This window comes from Melanerpes formicivorus, unplaced genomic scaffold (assembly GCF_026170545.1).
Source record: "Melanerpes formicivorus ecotype bairdi unplaced genomic scaffold, bMelFor1.0.p_v2 SCAF_15, whole genome shotgun sequence".
NCBI lineage: Eukaryota > Metazoa > Chordata > Aves > Piciformes > Picidae > Melanerpes > Melanerpes formicivorus.
Genome location: NW_027142367.1, coordinates 6,949,252 through 6,968,320, shown reverse-complemented (window position 1 = coordinate 6,968,320; position 19,069 = coordinate 6,949,252). Strand labels below are relative to the sequence as shown.

Genomic DNA, 19,069 nt, shown 5'->3' with positions numbered 1-19,069 from the left:
GTATCTAAACAAAGCCTACAGGAAAGCTGAAGAGGGACTCCTTACAAGGACATGTAGTGATAGGACAAGGGATGATGGCTTCAAACTGAAAGAGGGTAGATTTAGATTAGACCTAAGGAAGAAGTTTTTCACTGCGAAGGTGGCAAGGTATGGAAACAGGTCTCTCAGAGAAGTTGTGGATGCCCCCTCTCTGGAAGCATTGAAGGACGAGTTGGATGGGGCTTTGAGCAACCTGGACTAGTGGAAGGTGTCCCTGCCCACAGCAGTGGCACTGAACATTCAGAAAAACTTCTGAGACTTGGTTTGGGCTATCAGGAGGCAGGCATTCTCGATTGCAGTGCTGGGCACACATGCAAAGAATTTTGCAAAGGTGAGTGCACCTTATCCCAAAGTCAAGCAATTTCTGTAGAGAGGGACTATACAGATGCAGTGGGGTTTCCAATAACTCATTAGCTTGTTCATATAACTTCCCAGAGCTAATTAACATGTTCATTAGTGTGATATGCATGCTCTCTTATATAGTCCAAAATGAGTCATAGAATATAAAGAATAGTCTTTATAGACATGTCCTTCTGTGGTATAGTGCTGGAGTTACAACACATGGGAAACCCTGCTTGGCTGAGGATAGAGCAGTTCTGATAGAAATTGGAGTGTGTACGCACAGGGTAACATGACTGGGCTTGGACAGACACTTACTGGAGAAGGCAGGTCAGTCTGGTGGTGCTGACTCAGGAAAGGCTCGTTGGAAATCCTAATTCAGACCATATTTATCATGCTGCAAAGATCTATAAATTGAGTGACTTTTATAGCACATGCTTTCAGCCCCTGGCTACAAGGACAGTGGGAGAGGAGTGAGATGGCTGATTGATGCTAATCACCCAGCTGCTAATGAAGTATATGTTCAGTTCTGCAAATTACACAGAAGAATTTTTCAGTGGGTTGAATCCAGTATCCAGACTTGAATGGGCATGTTTTGAGGCTAAGTGTTGGGTACAGTTGTACTGGAATACCTTATAGCAAAGGTAGGGTGGAAGATCTTCTGTCTTAATTAGCTAAACAAGCTTAGGCAGGAATATGTTTTCGCAAGGCGGTGTCATTTTCTTTTCAGAATTCAGTCTGTAACCTGGTGTTAGCTGACTTGCTTTTTCCCCTAGGAAGTAAGCTGACCACTTCTGGATTGCTAATGTTATGGACAAAGAGGATCCAAACATGCATAGTAAACTAGTGGTGATAGTTTAGCATCTATTTCTCATTCTCCTGTTCCACGGAACAGCTCTGTGAATGATTCTCTTTTGACCAAGTGGCGTGACGTCTAAGTCAACTGAAGATTCAGTACATCCTTCCTTTAGCAGCTGCTTATTTCATGGGTGCAGTTTGGCAGTCACCACTCCTGAGGAGGAAAGGATGTTTTAGGAGAGTCTGATGTAAGTGGGAATATGAAAGGGAGTAAGCAGTGTGGCTCTGGTTATCCAAAGGAAAGGGAGATAAGAATCATTCCAAGCAGTGGTATGGGCATTTTGTACAGCTTGGCTTTTCCCAAACACAGTTTGCAGCTCTTCCTATGCTGTCCCCTCTGTCTATGTCTGTTCTCTTCCTGCCTGTTGAGAGTCTAAGAGTCATCCTTCAATTCCTGTATTGTAAATTCCTTTCTTCAGGGGTTCAGTGCAGTGCACAGAATTGAGGGATTGATAAGCCTTCAGTTGCAAAACTGCTTTTACTTCCACTGCTCCCAAGAGACTGCAGTGTGGTTTTGGGCCAGCCCTGTTCTTGTTCAGACATCTCTTAACACGTCTGTCAGGTGTGCTTTCTCTCCTCTCCCTCCTCTCTCTCCTGTTTTTCTTGATAGCTGTGAGAGATCATCTTTTGCCACCACCCCCCCCACCCTCATCCCTTCTCCCAACATCTAACATTACTGTGCACACTTGGAGAATTTCCTCTGTGGTCTCTTCTTTTCAGGGAGAAAGAATTTTATACTGGGTGCAGCGCAGCTGCTGGCCCAACCTCTTGTCTCCTTTGCCTTTAACTACTACTTTTATGTACTGCTGTAGAAGGAGAGCAGTGAAATTCAGTTACTTAAATGGTTGAGTGGAGGAGCATGGGGGAATAGGCATGAAACCGCTTTAGGGTAGGATCAAAGTTTATTTTGCATTGGACTCGATCTTTGAGGTCTCTTCCAACCTTAGTGATACTGTGATATGTGTTGCTGGGTTGGAGATGTCACGTCTGTTCCTAGTTTTAAGCAATGCTCTTGTCTGTCAGCAGCACCAAAGTGGGATGGTGTACCTCCTACCCACTTGTAAGTTATGCTTAGTCTTCATAGGGAAGTCACCCAGACATGATGTGACTGATCTATCCATGTAGCCTAAAGAGCTTGCAAAACACTGCTGCTTGAACACCTATGCAGACTTGGGACTATACAATCCATCTGTCTGCATGTTGCCAGAAGCAAAATTTCATTGTGAGGACTGCTGCCTAGCTGATGCTGGGGATTGCCCAGAGAGGGTGTCTCAGCACTTTTTTCTGCAAAAGGTAAAAAAGGTTTTACACACTAAGATTTGGGAGGGGTGGTTGGTGCCAAATTCTGAACAGTTGAGGGAGTAGCCAACTTTGAATGTTTCTAAATCACCCAGAAGCAGCAGCATTGTGGTGCCCTGAGGTTCTTTGCTGAAAGGTGAGAAGTATCTCAAGAAAAAAAACATTTTGGGCCATCCTTGTTACCTCAAGCAACTCATCTTCATGAAGTGGGGAAGCCTGAAATAACTGCTGTATGAAAGTAATTGTCTCTCCTGTTTAGGAAGCTGACGACTCCTGAGGGGAAAAGGGATTGTGAAGCTCAATGAGCTTCATGACATTATGGAGTTCCACCACATAATGTGAGTTAATGGGCCCAAACTGGCCCTAACAAGTAGAATTTCATGATGAGTCCAAGTGCAGTATTTCAAAGGTGGATTGAAGTTCTTCAAAGCCCGTGATGCACAATGAGAGACAAAGCAGGAAAAGGATTGAAAAAGACTAGGCACGGAGCTTGAAGACTTGGCCAAAACCAAAAGGCAGGATTCACTGTGATGAGAGATAATAAATAAATCTCTAAAAGACAGGTAATATGGGGTTTTTTTGCAACTTAACAGTACACCAGGCTGTGATGTTTAAACAGTGAAGCTCATGAAGTAGATCCAGCTGCAGCTCCCATGATGGTGCTTCAGTGAAAATGGTGATGATATATGACAGCTGGTGGTGTGGTCCTGTAAATCTCATCACAGCAGATGGATGCCCTACAAATGAGTTTTTACTCTGTCATTTGAGGATAAAAGCTAATGCTGCTTTTTTGAAATGAGATGACAGAGGGATTTTGCTTAGGTATATTTACAAAGGTCCTCTCAGTCTTCAGCAGTGGCCTTAGTATCCTCCTCTTCCTGATAATGAATTTCAACTTTTTCTCAGTGCTGGCTACAGTTTTCTTTTTCTACTTCATTGATCTGAAGCCAAACCATGTTTGTTTCTTGCTTTGCAACCAACCTTTGAAGACTATGCAGGCTTTGACTCTTCTAAATACTTATTGCTTCATTTTGGTAGTCATTGGTCCTTGTAATTGTTTACAGTATGTCAATGTAGTCATCAGCTCAGCATTAAACCTCCCTTTTTTCTTCTCCTTCCTCTTTTCCTCTTCATTTTGATTATTTTTCTTTTTCCCCTTCATACTGCTTTGAATTCCTGTGCCTGAGTGTCCATGACAGCCTTTGGTCCTCTGTGTGTACACTGGACCCTGTATGCCTCTGATGTGAAACTCAGACTCTTTGAATTGCTGTATGTAAGCTTGACAATCTGAAGAACAAACTGTTCTTCCTTCTCTCTTTCTGGAAGATTTTTCTTTTACTTAACCAGCCACTGTTTTAAGAGGGGTCAACAGATGCTCAGACATTTTCTGTTCCCTCCACAGTAGCATTTAACACTGCTTTCATCTGCTGGCACATCACCATGGCTCTGCTAGGCTCTGTCAGTGATGTTGACCAGAGCATGAGTACTGCTATAAGCTCCTGTCAGAACTTCCTAGGACAAACAACCTTGTCTTTTATCTGGTTTTACCCCAGACCTCAGCTGATGTCAGATGCAAACTTTTCCTTTTTTAAGAAGATTTCACTTCAAAATTTGTCCAGATTGTCAAAGTGTGCTTTGGCACTGTCCCCTTCCAGGTCTCTCTGCTCGTACCGAAGTAACTTGGCATCGCTTCTCTGCAGATTGGACTGGGAGAATCTCCCATATTGAGACCCTTGTATTTGGGTACTTGGAAGTTACACCTGTGGACCAGCTTTCCTTTCATGCTAGAAGCCTATGAGCAGTTAAACATCCAGCAGTCACCCTTTTGGAGCACATTGCTGGCCAGTAACAGCAGAAGCAGTGCATGTCACAGTCAACAGTCTTACTGCAAAGGCCGCTTTCTGTGCAGATACGTTCACACAGAGTTTCCAGTCCCTCTGATGTTAGCCACATGGCCTGGCTTCAGGGAGTGCTCTGCAGAGCTTTCCATTATCTGTGCCCCAGCATGTGTGTGTGGTCACGTAGGGATCTTTTCCCAGGAGACACTTTCTGAGGGCAGAGGTTCTTCACTGCCTGTTTGATCTGGGACTTCCTGAGGATTGCTAGAGAAATTTCAAAGATTTATTCTGAATCCAGGATGGATGCACAGCCAATTACTACCTCACCATCACTGGGATTTTTGTTAATGATCCTTCAGGTGGTCCTCCTTAAGTAAAAGTCATTACTTTCTTTCCTACCTGCTTCCCTCAGTAGCTGCTTTAGAAGTGGTGCCTGTGTAATCAGGTGATAACATCCATAACATTGCTGATTACTGTAAAGGCATAGAGAAATAGTTGATATAGAGCTATCTCTGTTATATATGACTATTTAACAGGTCTCTCTTGACTTGAAAAGCATCCTTTGCAAAGCAGGGTCTGCAAAATCAGACTTGGAGCAGGCTATACTCAGTCTTTTGAGCTGAGTGAACATAGGAAATATTTGTTGCTATGGACCAGTGTTTTCAACCTACACAATAACTTATTGGTTCTAGCCTGTTAGCCTTCTGCTACAAACTTGCTCCTGAACTGCATGAAACAATCCTGTACTTCTGGAATATTTATGTGGGGTTTGTGGTTTTTTGTTTGGTTGGTTAGTTTTGAAGGGTTAGGATTTTTTGTTTGGTTGGTTGGGATGGATTTTTTTTTTCCAAGTTTATAATTATGGCAGCAGTTCTGAGAGGAGGCTAACTGAATTAACTTGGCCTAGAAGCTTCTCCTTGTTTAGCTAGAAAATCTGAAAAAGAACCACCACTTAATGCATTTGAAGTCCCACAGTCAAGAAAGGGTTAAGGTGAAAATAGTTTTATAAATATTGGTCTGTGGAACTGCTGGCAGTATTAACTGCTACTTCATTAACCTGATGAATTCCAAACATCTAGACTTCCACAGGGAGAGGCTGAAAGCCATAATCAGTGACCTGCAGGAACCAGTAGTGACTTCTTCCAAATTGATCAGAGGCTGTCAAAGAGGCAGTGCTTCTACCTGGCCACAAAATCCACTGCCCTAAGTGGAGAAAGAAACAGTAGTGGCTTTGGCTTGCTGTCGCAATCTTGTGATAAAGCTAGGCTTATGTCATGGCCTATGGCAGCCTGACAAGACAGGAAGGACTGATTGAATTTGCCACAAAAGCTAGATGGATGTCTGCCCAAATTCAAGATAGGATAGGATAGGATAGGATAGGATAGGATAGGATAGGATAGGATAGGATAGGATAGGATAGGATAGGATAGGATAGGATAGGATAGGATAGGATAGGATAGGATAGGATAGAATAGAATAGACCAGACCAGACCAGACCAGACCAGGTTGGAAGAGACCTTCAAGATCATCGTGTCCAACCTATCAATCAAACCATGGCACCAAACACCCCATCAAGTCTCCTCCTGAACACCTCCAATGATGGTGACTCCACCACCTCCTTGGGTAGCCCATTCCAATGGGCAATCACTCTCTCTGTGTAGAACTTCTTCCTAACATCCAGCCTAAACCTCCCCTGGTGCAGCTTGAGACTGTGTCCTCTTGTTCTGGTGCTGGTTGCCTGGGAGAAGAGACCAACCTCCGCCTGTCTACAACCTCCCTTCAGGTAGTTGTAGAGAGCAATAAGGTCTCCTCTTCTCCAGGCTAAGCAAGCCCAGCTTTCTCGATCTCTCCTCATAGGGCTTGTGTTCCAAACCCCTCACCAACTTTGTTGCCCTTCTCTGGACACATTCCAGCAAGTCAACATCCTTCCTAAACTGAGGGGCCCAGAACTGGACAGGACTCAAGGTGTGGCCTAACCAGTGCAGTGTACAGGGGCAGAATGACCTCCCTGCTCCTGCTGGCCACACTGTTTCTGATGCAGGCCAGGATGCCATTGGCCGTCTTGACCGCCTGGGCACCACACTGCAGGCTCATGTTCAGCCTGCCATCAACCAGTACCCCCAGGTCCCTCTCTGCCTGGCTGCTCTCCAACCACTCTGACCCCAGCCTGTAGCACTGCATGGGGTTGTTGTGGCTAAAGTGCAGCACCCAGTACTTGGATGTGTTCAGTCTCATGCCGTTGGACTCTGCCCATCTGTCCAGCCTGTCGAGGTCCCTCTGCAGAGCCTCTCCTACCCTCCAGCAGATCAACTCCTGCCCCCAGCTTGGTGTCATCAGCAAATTTACTGATGATGGGCTCAATGCCCTCATCCAGACCATCAATAAATATGTTAAAGAGCATGGGGCCCAGCACTGATCCTTGGGGCACACCACTAGTGACTGGCCGCCAGCTGGATGTGGCACCATTCACCACCACTCTCTGGGTTCGGCCATCCAGCCAGTTCCTAACCCAATGCAGAGTGCTCCTGTCCAAGCCATGGGCTGACAGCTTGGCCAGGAGTTTGCTGTGGGGGACAGTGTCAAAGGCCTTGATGAAGTCCAGGGAAACTATATCCACAGCCTTCCCCACATCCACCCGGCACGTCACCTGATCATTGAAGGTTGTTGGGTACAACAGGTGCGTAAAGTTTTCAGTCTGAGACCCGAACTTGTAGTATGAGGCACAGGGATGTATGCTGGAACTGGCTCGTGGATAGAGCCAGTCCTTCCAGCAGACCTGGTCCTTGTAACTAACCTCTGGTTTTAGCCCTTCTTTGTAACTTGGCAATATTGAAACTTCTTTCCTACTGCCTCTCAAGTGTATTTTCCATACTGCAAAGCTTTCACACTGAAAAATCTCTTCTGTGGTCAAAGTGGAATATAAAGCTGAGATGGCCTTTCCCTTCTCTTAGGTTGCTTGTTCACAAGCAGCATCACTGATACAGTTCAGCTGAGGACAAAGTTGCTTTTTGAATTAAATCCATACTGTCGTTAGTCCTGTTCTGTCTAGATTTGGAAGCTGTGATATGTTCACTATAGTATGGAAGTCTTCCAGACAGCAGTGGGCCAAAGCAGATGAAAAGGAGGGACTTAAAATTGCAAAATACTTGTTTATTGGTATTTCATATTGATAGATGCCAAAAAGATTGCATTCCTTTTACAGGAAAATTTCAAAGATTGTTTACAAACCAGTGCTTCCTTTGCAACCATCCTCTCTTCCATAAGCTTAAATCATCTCTATTTTGTGTTTAGAATTTGAAGACTCGACGTACCAGAACTGTGGAGGTACTCCCTGCCTTGAAGATGTCTGTCAGGAGAGACTAAACAGAAAGGGTTGCTGCATGAGGAGAGTGAATCAGGCCAATAGCTGTCAAATTATTTGTTCTCCAGGTGATTCACCTATCAATGACTCTGGTTTTCATTGGTGTGAGGTTGCTATTTTTATTCCCCCCTCAACCATTCAGTGTTGTGTAGATCAGGCTGCTGAAGGGCTGCTTTTATATTAATACAATCAGCAGTAATCAAAAGTAGTTTGCTAGTCAGTCCTGAGCATCCTGAACAGCCTAGTTGCTTGTCAGGATGAAAGAGCAGAGGGTGGAGTTTAGATAGCAAAGATCAGGTATGTCTGTGAGGAGCTGGCAGTGTTGGAGGGTTCCACCTGGGCTTGTTGGATGGGTTTGGCAAAGGTGTGCAATTGGTGCAAATCTGCCATCTGTAAGTAACCAGAACCAAAATCTGCTGTGTGTGGCTCTTAATGAGCCAATTACCATTCTGAGGGGCTTGCTGTCCTTGCTTATGAGAGATGTGGTGACCGTCTGAGCAGGTGTGTTCATTTCTCCCAACTCTGGGAAGGCATCTGGCTTTTCTTTGGAAGTGGGAGCGCTCATGAGAAGACTCACAATTTGTCTACTTCCCCTCTCCCCATTCTGTGGTGATTGCTTGGCTGAGAATAGGATAGGGCTGTGCTCAGCCCTGGCTGGAGTATGTGGAAGCCACTCATGTGTGCTGTGGGATGTTAGGTATGTTCTCCTCACAGTGACTGTCCTAGCTTTGCCAGTGTTGTTTCACTGTTGGAAACTAGTGATTCTTTGCTTACCTTTGTATATGGCCAGGTTTGAATTGCAAGTTTGAAGTACCTCTTAGTGAGCCAAAATCCAGCAAATGTCCCGTGATTTAACCAGGAGAACCAGGGATCTGAAAGAGCATGTCTGAAATGCAGAACATCACAAACTCAAACCAGTCCTAAAATAAAATGACAGCTCATAGCTTTTGTTAGTCTCTGTATTCCTGGCAGCTCAGTATCAGAATCTGTATAGCAGTTCGAGCCTGGGGAGTGCAGTAGCATGACACAGCATACACCTTTGTGCGTGAGTGTCCTCTGAGGACAAGACCACGTCTCTCCTCTGGTATCACTTCCTACCATGAACAAACATTGTGCAATGTCTTCCTGTGTGTTCCATTCTTTACATGTTAGTTGCTCCTCACCTTCTGCAGTGATTCTTCATCAACAAACTTTAGGCTGGTCTTCTAGATAAACAGATGTGTTCATGACACACAAATTGGTATTTCAGGTATTATCTTTTAATTAGGAGTCCCCTCCCAAGTAAGTTTTCAAGTCTAACAGTAAACAGGAATGTCTCCATTTTCTGCATCCTGCTGACAGCATGACTTCCTCCAATGGAAATTGTTTGAAGGATGCAATCCAGCCTAGTTTTTACATAGAGCTGCTGACAGGTTATAACTGAGTCTGTAAATTTTAGAGCTAGAATCTCTTGGGTGTGTTGCTGGCAGCAAGTGACAGCGGATGGGATAGAGCAACAGCTTTCATGCTCCATTAGACATGATGAGGGGAAAATAAAAGTGCTGGAGGAGAAAAGAGGCATGATACTGTGTGTTTCCCCATTGGAATGGGCTGCCCAGGGAGGTGGTGGAGTCACTGTTCCTGGAGGTGTTCAAGAGGGGATCGGACGTGGCACTTGGTGCCATGGTCTACTCATGAGGTCTGTGGTGACAGGTTGGGCTCGATGATCTTTGAGGTCTCTTCCAACCTTGGTGATACTGTGTTTGCTGTTTTGGGGGGCTTGATTTTTGGTTGTGGGGGTTTGGGGGAGTTTCTTTGGTTTATCTGGGGGGTATTTGAGTTGTGGTTGGGGATTTTTGTTTGGTTTTGTTTGTTTCTTCCCTTCTAGAGCAATTGATAATTACTACCAATATTGATCTTGTGTAAATTCATAGAAACAAAAGAACTGCTCCCTCATTCTGAATCATAGTGTTACACAGTACAAGAAGTCTGAACTTTCTTGGCTGCTTTACTTTGCCCGTAGACTGTGAGTCTCCATAGAGAAGTTGAGTTTGGAAGTGGTTTCGTAGATGGTGGCTGCTGCTGAGCTGGTGAAAACTGGTAGCAGGCAACAGAACTAGCAAAGCCCCTTGTGAGAGGAATGGTGGTTCAGAGTTTCAGCCTGTTTCTAAAAGAGACCTTGCTGTGCAAACCTTCTGCCTATGCCAGGTTTTCAAACTTTACAAGTTACTCCTATGATAAATGCTTTAGCAAGCTGATCACGTGCATCCATTTATCTCCATCATAACACAAGTGATATCTTGAAATGAGTTTAGTGAAAACACTATTGTAAAGGGCAGGCATTTTTTGAAGAGTCTGCAAATAATTGTGGTTGGTGATGTGTGTGTGCTGACAGCTGTAATACCTGCATGAACAGCTATCAGTATCTGAAATAACTGCAAATGCCAGTTAGGGACACTTTCTGTGTGCTGCCCCATGCACTGGCCCTTCACAAATGGAAATTTAGGAGCAGATTTCAGAAAGCTGTTTACCCCTGAGGAGAAATGAACACTGGTCTTGCAATGGTGTCTTGTTTGCAATGACAGAGTTTCCATCTGCTTAGAAAACAAGGCTGTTTAAAGTGTCCTACCAAATGAACAGCAGAGACCTAGTATTCTATTAAAATAAAATTGGGCTCTTGAAAGTTTTAGTTGTTTGCTTGGGAGCTGCACTGTTAAAAACGTGCCATCTTTGCTTCTGCTGGTTAACCACAGGCAGCTGACAAGGCAGAGGCTGTACATCAGTGAAGGAGATAAAGCTTGAGGACTGAAGCATCTTAGTCAAACTCTTGCACCTTATTTTAATGCTTAAATTTAGCACCTATAAATTCCAGAGAAGAGGAAAGAGTTTGTGTTTGCTGTTGTTTTCTACCACTTGAGAACTTCAGAAAAGCATCCTAGAGACTTGCTGTAACATGCACAAATAAAAATGCTAGAAAGGGTGTTTATGTAGTTTGTTGTTAGACAGTTTTAAAATGTCTTAGATCTTCTTAGAGGGACCTTCTCCCTCTCCTATCCCCTGCTTTCTGAATCAATGTAGTAGAATGGGGTCGTGTCCTTAGTGTTTGCAAATCACTTTGAAAAGTTGCAATTGTTGCATTTGATGCTCGTGTAAGCATCCAGCTTTTATTATTTACAAAGCATTTCTGGTAATGAAGGCAGTTGGCTTGCTCTGGAAAGAATAAATCTGTTGGGGATAATAGATCTGTAGACAAAGGAAAGCCAGCTTAAGGACTTTGCTCAATTAATGCACTGTCTCTCAAGTGACTGCTTGGTGATATTTTCATGGCTTCTTAGCTAGCCTGTAGTCTGACATTGATCCTAACTCTACCATGCTATAGGCCTGACTCTGGGCTGGTGTCCTCACTGCTTCAGAGGTGAAATTGATACATCTCCATTAACTCTTCTTGAAAGTAAGCTCCTAGATGAAAAATGTGAGTAAGCCATGAGTGAGTTTATTTGATGTGAAGTAAGGAAGACTTCCTTAAGTGCATTACTATGCACCTGTAGCACTGCTTATCATAAAGGTAGCAAATGGGTAAATTGCTAGAGGTTATGTAGTGTTGATTGTATAGTATTGATGTGTTGAGAGCCCTTAATTCCTCACTTTGTTCTTAGGTTGAGATAGTGAATAGTTGTCACTTTGTACAGTATTAAGCATCTCATTTGACACAGTGATTCAGTGTCTCATTTGTTGATACTTCTCTGAAAACTTAGTTGACCAGTACAGAATTTATTTGGATAGGGTTTTTTCCCTTTTTATCCTGTTTTTCCCCCTCTTCTAACTACCTTGTTCACACCTTGTGAATTCTTAATGATAGGCAGCTTTAGCTTCCGGCTGTCCAAGCCACTCAGGCTGGCAGCTTCCTGTCCTGTTCCTGTCTATGCTGATCTACTCTGGTGACTGTTGCCATGGGTGCCCTGTGACACCACACCTAGCTCCTATTTACAAAAACTTCCTTTGGTTTGCTCTTTCCCATGTTCCTCCTGCTGCCCAGAGAGGACAAGGTGGCAGCTCTCTGGCCTCATGCTGAGCACATCTCCAGTGTCTGGACTTCCCATTCCCACTCTGCTGAAGACCTTGCAGAGGCTGGGCAAGGGCAATGCAGGTATGCAAAACCACTCACAAGTTGGTGTGATCCTATTATCCAGTATTTTTCCTCATCAATTGGGATATCTTTTAAAGATCTCAAATTTTCAGGCATATTAAGCTGTAAATTACTTCTGAACAGAATTTTATGACTTGTGAATTGAAGATTTGCTGTTGGCCATACTTAACTAGAAGTACTGAAACACAAACTTATTTCAGCTGGTAAACATAGTTGCTGCCTCACCAATTGGTGACATGATTTCCTTCTGGATATTCCCTGTTGGCTTGCAAATCACTGCCAAGGTATATAGAGTGACTCACATCTTGTATCACTTCCAAGTTGGAAATTCTGGAGTGTAAGCTAGGAGGTGACAATAGTAATATTTTTCACTTGTTGGGTATGGGGTTGGGGTGAGCCCAAAGGTGACACATCCATAGTTACTCATCCGCTAGCAACTGCCTTTGTTTGAGTGGATTTTTGTGGGGCTGGCTGCTCATTTGGGAGATTTACTTAGATGGTCCTGCAGTTTTAGGGAGGCTTTTATGTTGCACTGCTGCGGAAAGCTCCCATTGTGAAGGAGCTCAGGCTGACTCTGCATAACAGGAGGAGTCTCCTACGCAGCATCCTCCCACAGCCTGTCAAACCGACAGCGCAACGCTGGCTCTGCCCGTAGCATTGGTGGGAGCGCTGGGGGCTATTGACTAACTGATTATAAAGTGAGGAGTCTCCTCCTTGCTTCCTGTGCACTGCGTAACACAAGAGCAAGACTTTTTAATTAGCACAACAGTCTGAAACGGGCAAAAGAGCAGAGCTCAGCTAAAGCAGTTTCCCCAGCTGTTTGGGCAAGCAGGTGATGTGAAATCTGGCATGTTAACTTCACATTGGCTTTTGGCTGATCTGACGTGAGAGGCATAAAACCAAACAGGATGGTGGTGCTTTTCCAGGAGAAGCGTGTGTTACAAGTCAGATTGTCCCTTCCCTTGACTGGCCTTTTGATATCTATGAAGACTAGCTGGTCTTGAGTGCCTCAGCCCTCTTTCAGTGTATTTCAGGTACTCTTATTTCCCAAACAAGCAGGAGATTCACATTCTCAGCCTTTTTCTTTTTCCCCATTTTATTTCTGAAACTTTCAGTACTGTGTCTGTGTATCAAAAGGTAGAGTCTGTGGGTTTGAAGTGATTCCTTTCAACTAACCTGTCATTTGACTTGCTGCGTCCAAAGGCTTGCCTTGTGTGAAATGAACTGTTAGAGACAAGGGCAAGACGAGAGCTGTCTTGCGTAGGGTTTTAGTGTGGTGATCTTGACATGAAATTGCATCCATCCAGAAGGAAAAACTGGAGCTGAGCAGAAATATAATCTGGATGTGTAAAGGGAAAAGAAGCCCACAAAAAAATTTGCTGCCTCTCTATTTTAATTCTCCTCACTGCAGCTTTCTGGATTAATGTGGTACTAAGCCAAGGGCAGGTGTGCTTAACTTTATAACCTGTTTAACCTGTCTCCTTGGTGCTCTATCTGTCCCTCAGCATGGGAGGAAGCACTTGGATCTTTTCAGTTTCTGCAGGAGGTACCCTGCACTGATGCTGTGCCTCTGAGTACTGTACTGAACACAAAGGTTCTTTACTTCCATTCTTGGCCACCTTTAAACATGTCTGTCAGGCTTAACATAAGGACAAAGCAAACGTCAGTTTTTAACTATTAAGAATGAGCTGTTAGTTCTCAAAGTTGATCTCTATGCTGCAGCTGCAAAACTTTGTGGACTTGGTAGAGATTAAATTAGCTGTTTCATTGGCTAGTGTATTAATGAGTACATGTCAAAATAAAACACAGCTTAGTGCTATGTTTATGTCTCTGCTAAGAGCATCTTACCAAGCAGACACATGATCCCATCAATCTGTGAGACAGTTTTTTGTGTGTTAATATTTGTCTTTGCTTTTCATGTCCTTGGCACAGTTGGTCTGTTTTGCCTTTGTTTTTTTCTCCCCCCCCTGCTCAAGATATAATGCATCATCAAATAAATTCTTGACTTGGTCACCTTTTGGCTCCTGTTGTGGGAATTTAATATGGATTTAGTAATACTGCCTGATCTTATTATTAAAGATCTTGCCAATTTCTAGTGCTGTCTAGCAATTTAAGAGAGTGAGATAAGGAAAGACATTGAAAAGGAAAATTTTGGCTTTTGTTTAACAAAAACAGAGGGGATTTTTACTTATTATTTTTTCTTGTTTCATATGGGGGGGTGAAGATGCAAATTAGCTGCTCACAGTAGTACCCCGGGAGGGACTGAAGGTGGAGGAAGGTCTTGCAACTAGAGGCAAGATATATGTGGTGAGGTAGGGTCACTGGTTGCAGTTTGCTGTCTCTGGGCTGGGACTTGGCTTGTATCAAAACTTGTCCCAGTCAGCTTAGCAAGTACTTGCTTCTGTTGAGAGCATTCTTGGAAGCAAGCTGTTATTCAGCGTAAGAAACTAAGTCCTAACATACCACATCTGTTCTTTCCTGCCTTTGAACCATGCAAATCCCTCCTCCTTCCTTTAAAGCTGCCGGGCTTTGCGTAACCTCTGATGTATTCTCCAGGTTTTTGGCTTAACCATTCTAATGGGAGCTTAGTCCCTCGTGAACAGTCAATTTTTATTTTTAGCACCTTGGGATCCACAGATACAAAGTGCTTTATGTAATTAGCCCTTTTGTGCGGGATGCTTTTCTTTAAGGTGACTTTTCTGGAGCTTACAATGCTAGTAAATGAATCAGCGCACACTAAGGAGCAGCCAGGCTGTAGTCTGGCCACAACTTCATTATATCAGGCACATATCCCAGCATGATCCATGCACTTCACTTAGCGCAGGGATCAGGCTGTGAACACGGTTGTTTTCTTTTGGATGTCTGTCTGCCTCTGACCCCCAACGTTGTCACTTCTTAAGCAAATGTAGCGATGGCTCAGTGTCATCCCCTGTGTAACAGGGAATCTGAAATAATGAAGGGAATTCCCAGTGGCAGGAATACCCCTACCCAAGTGTGGCACTGGGAACCTCCACTCTGTGCATAGTGGAGAGACAAGCACTGAACTGGAACAGCGCCGGCATTTAGCACCCCTGGTGCAGCCATGCCAGTACAACTGTGAGCAGCAGTGCCATCAGAGACTTGCTGCTGGTGCTACTGGCAGAGCTATGCTTTCACTGGAAAAAAAACCCAACACTTGTTTGCGTGGAAGCTGGAGGTCTGTCGTGCAGTGTTTGGCCTAACTTTGCTGGTGAAATTACAGGGAGTAACTTGTGCTCCCCTGGAGGATATCGATGCTCACAGATGCCAACAGTGATGTCCATTAAGGAGACAAAATGCTTAGGTGAGCCCTGAATTAGGTTTAATAAACAAAACAAAAGTTCTGTTACATTTGAGCCAGTAAATGTCAGTTTCACTTGCTATGTGTCATGTTTTGTTCTGATATCATGGAACCTGATCTGATTCTTTAATTTCTGAATAATCACTTCCTGTCTGCCACTCCCTTGTTTGTGTCATGTGCTCACAGGAAAAAACACATTTTTAAAGAAAAAAGTACACCAGCCACTGGCTTACCACACTCAAAGAATGATGGGATGTCTCCAAAATGGTTTTAAGTGGTGTAAACATTGCTGGTGCATTTTGGGGTGGTTTCTTTTCTTTTCTCTTTTCTTTTCTTTTCCTTTTCTTTTCTTTTCTTTTCTTTTCTCTTTTCTTTTCCTTTTCTTTTCTTTTCTTTTCTTTTCTTTTCTTTTCTTTTCTTTTCTTTTCTTTTCTTTTCTTTTCTTTTCTTTTCTTTTCTTTTCTTTTCTTTTCTTTTCTTTTCTTTTCTTTTCTTTTCTTTTCTTTTCTTTTCTTCTCTTTTCTTTTCTTCTCTTTTCTTCTCTTTTCTTCTCTTTTCCTTTCTTCTCTTTTCCTTTCTTCTCTTTTCCTTTCTTCTCTTTTCCTTTCTTCTCTTTTCCTTTCTTCTCTTTTCCTTTCTTCTCTTTTCTTCTCTCTTCTCTTCTCTTCTCTTCTCTTCTCTTCTCTTCTCTTCTCTTCTCTTCTCTTCTCTTCTCTTCTCTTCTCTTCTCTTCTCTTCTCTTCTCTTCTCTTCTCTTCTCTTCTCTTCTCTTCTCTTCTCTTTCTTTTCTTCTTTCCTTTTCTTCTTTTCTTCCTTTCTTTTCTTCCTTTCTTTTCTTCCTTTCTTTTTTCTTCTTTTCCTCTTCTTTTCCTCTTCTTTTCCTCTTCTTTTCCTCTTCTTTTCCTCTTCTTTTCCTCTTCTTTTCCTCTTCTTTTCCTCTTCTTTTCCTCTTCTTTTCCCTTTCCCCTTTTTTTCCCCTTTTTTTTCCCCTTTTTTTTCCCCTTTTTTTCCCCCCTTTTTTTTCACCCTTTTTTACCCCCTTTTTTTTTCCCCCTTTTTTTACCCCCTTTTTTTTCCCCCTTTTTTTTCCCCCTTTTTTTTTCCCCTTTTTCTTTCCCTTTTTCTTTCCCTTTTTCTTTCCCTTTTTCTTTCCCTTCTTTTTTTGTTTTGGCTTGTTTGGTCTTTTTTTTCAGTCTTGGAGACCAGTGCTTGATATTCCAGGAAAAGAGAAGCCTACAGTCCAGCTAGTAGTCATCTGAGAGGTGGACTCCTCAAGTACGCAGGTTCTGCTAATGTCCACAGCTCTTGGAGAGTGCCCTCACTGGAAATTTTGCCCAGGGGTATCACTCTGAATTATTTTGTGTACAAAAGTGGGCATGGAGCCTTAGCCAGTGATGAAGAAAGGAGTACAGCATTATAAGACAAATGTTGGGGAAATCACTTAGCCAATAATTGTACACAGCTGATCCTTCTGCTGGAATCGCCCTGATCCTTTAAGCTCCTTTTAAGTAAAACATGGAGGTTTTACTAACAGAGGAGGGATGACAGCTAAGTGCCTCCTGCTTTTGGTGATGGTCAGCAAAGGATATTGCTAGTATAACATGAAAAGTAACAAATTTACTTTGCTCTCACTTGGAGAAGCCAGGGTAGTTGTATATTAGGCAAGGATTCATTTTTGTTTTGAGGAAGACAGGTGGGCACAGTGCTGTGATCTTCCCACTTCATGCTGTTATGATGCTAAGGAGACAAGGTGCTGTAGCCCAGGTGAGTGCCACCATCAGGGCAGAGGTTAGGGGTACTATGCAGTAGTGTGTCATACAAGGAGGGGGTGAAGACTGCAGGGAGTATGATAAACTTCATGTTGAGAACTCATGAGATACTGCTTTTAATCTTCAAAAATCCACTGTAGTGCTCCACTCTGCTTGGCTGTAGTGCTTGGCTCTGTGTGCTTAGGACAAATCCCAGACAGGCAGCCTTCTTCAGAATGATTTTTTTTTCAGCCCTTCCTTAGCCTGTGGGTAGGGGCTGGGGGTACAGCAGTGACAGGGTTCAGCTCAGAGCAACCATGTGTTAGGGATAGAGTTGGAATTTAGTTCCTGAAGTGGGAAGTTCTTCCCAGCCATTCTCTGTAGGGTTGGTCAGCTCAGCATTGCCTGGCATAGGGCTGTGCCTCTGCTGGAGCAGTTGAGCTCTCCAAAAAGTAGAATTTGCTTGTTCTCTCATGTTTAATCAGCAAAAATCTTACTTTGCCTTCTGCAGGCAGCTGCTTTGTTTATATCTAGAAGAAGCAAAGATTTCCATTTGTAAGGTGTCCTCCAAAGGGGGAAGAGTGCCAGAGGGGCAACTTGGACAAGTCAAGCATTACAGGTGTAATATGAATTGTAATAGAATAGGCTCTTGAGCTTGCTTCTCCTCTGAATTAGAAGACAGGTCATTAAGTAGACTTATGGAAAACATGTTTGCAAGTCTTCTGCTTTGTACCAGAAGTGCATTAAGGTTGCTTTTCTCATGGCCCCCACCACCTGAAGGACCTTTTGCTTAGCTTCTTCATGCTCCTTTTTCATCCTATCATTTCCATGTCTGAAGCACACACAGGGTTACATTGGTCACTGCACTGGCCATGCCCCTTGGTGCAGAGGATGCCTGGCACAAACCCACTTTTGCCAAGGCTCCTCCTTCTGCCTGCCAGCTTGCTCCTGACCACCCTGTCCTGCTCCAGCCAGGCAAGCAGAGGACTTGAAAATGTCTGCACAGGGACATCGCTGCCTGTTCCTGTGCCACCAGAATGCAGGAGATGAACCAGGTGAGTTTCCTGCAGCTCCTCGCCCCAACAGCTAGGAGGGCATCACAGTGTATCTGGGAGGCTGCAGGTGGAGACAAGAGGCCTCTGGTGCTGTAAGGCTTGGGGCAGCATGGCAGTGGCTGGTGGGGCTGATGAGCGGGTGCAGCTGTGCCCTGGCAGGGCTGGCCCAGGAGGGCTGTTTGTCTAGTGACTAATCTGACTCCAGCCAGCAAAGTATGGGAGACTCTTAAGAGATCACAACTTGAAAGGCAAGTGTTGTAATTAATTTCTTATGCCACACATGTTTTGAACCTTCTTTAATTGTGTGATAAGAGGCAGAATCTGGATTTTGTTTACAATCTGCTGGCCTGGAGGCAGGAACCAGAAAAGTGCTTTGCAGAGCACTGTAAATGTTTTTCTCTCCATCTCCCCACTGCAGGATGTATGTGGTATTACCACACCACAGCTGTGAAGCTGTAAAAGCAGGATTGCATCCTTGGTTTTTTGTGGGTTTTGTTTAAGTCAGAAAATACATCCTAAAGGAATTTAAACTGCATAAATCCACATCTTTCTGTGAGAAGATGTGATGGCAATTTTTTTAGAACAGTTAAGGCAAAGAGTGTAGAAGAGACCACCATTTATTACTTTGGGACTTAAATCTTCATTAAATATGAACTTCTCCACAGTTCAAGTATGTCAGTTCTTTTAGTTATTTTTACCAGGTATGTAGAAGGATAAGCAAAGAGGCACTTCCTAGCTTGCTTGTCTGAACTAGCTTGGGATGAATAAGGTGTTACTCAGCTAAAGAATGCATGAGAAAAGAATTGACAGAAAACAGTCTGTCTTGGTGGTACTTTTGTATCTCACAGATTTGCAACAATTGAATGCCTCCATTGCCACTTCTGAGTTAGCTCCTAGTGCTTCAAGCTCTGGGATATCTTGTCCTTTCAAACAGAAGAACCACTGGCATGCTGCAGAAATGTGGTTACCAGGACATAGCATAATAGAGGATTCTTTGTTTGCTATCAGTTGTTTTTAACTAGGGAGGGTGGATTACATTGGACTGAGGAGGAGGAGAGCACATGGCAGAGAAGGCAAGGGTACTGCA

The 19,069-nt window shown here is 43.6% G+C and overlaps 1 protein-coding gene across 2 annotated transcripts in view; it reads left to right on the top strand.

The window, feature by feature from the left end:
• The window catches only part of PARD6G (par-6 family cell polarity regulator gamma), a 78,441-nt gene that overhangs the window by 46,153 nt on the left and 13,219 nt on the right, over positions 1-19,069 (top strand). Inside the window, exon 1 of one of the 2 annotated variants that reach the window (XM_068147529.1) lies at positions 17,889-17,982. The exons of the other annotated variant lie outside the window; for it this stretch is intronic. Within the exon in view, the coding sequence (XP_068003630.1) occupies positions 17,922-17,982 (61 nt within the window). The 5' untranslated portion in view covers positions 17,889-17,921. Of the gene's footprint in view, positions 1-17,888; positions 17,983-19,069 lie in introns of those variants that run through there. 2 annotated transcript variants of the gene reach the window in all.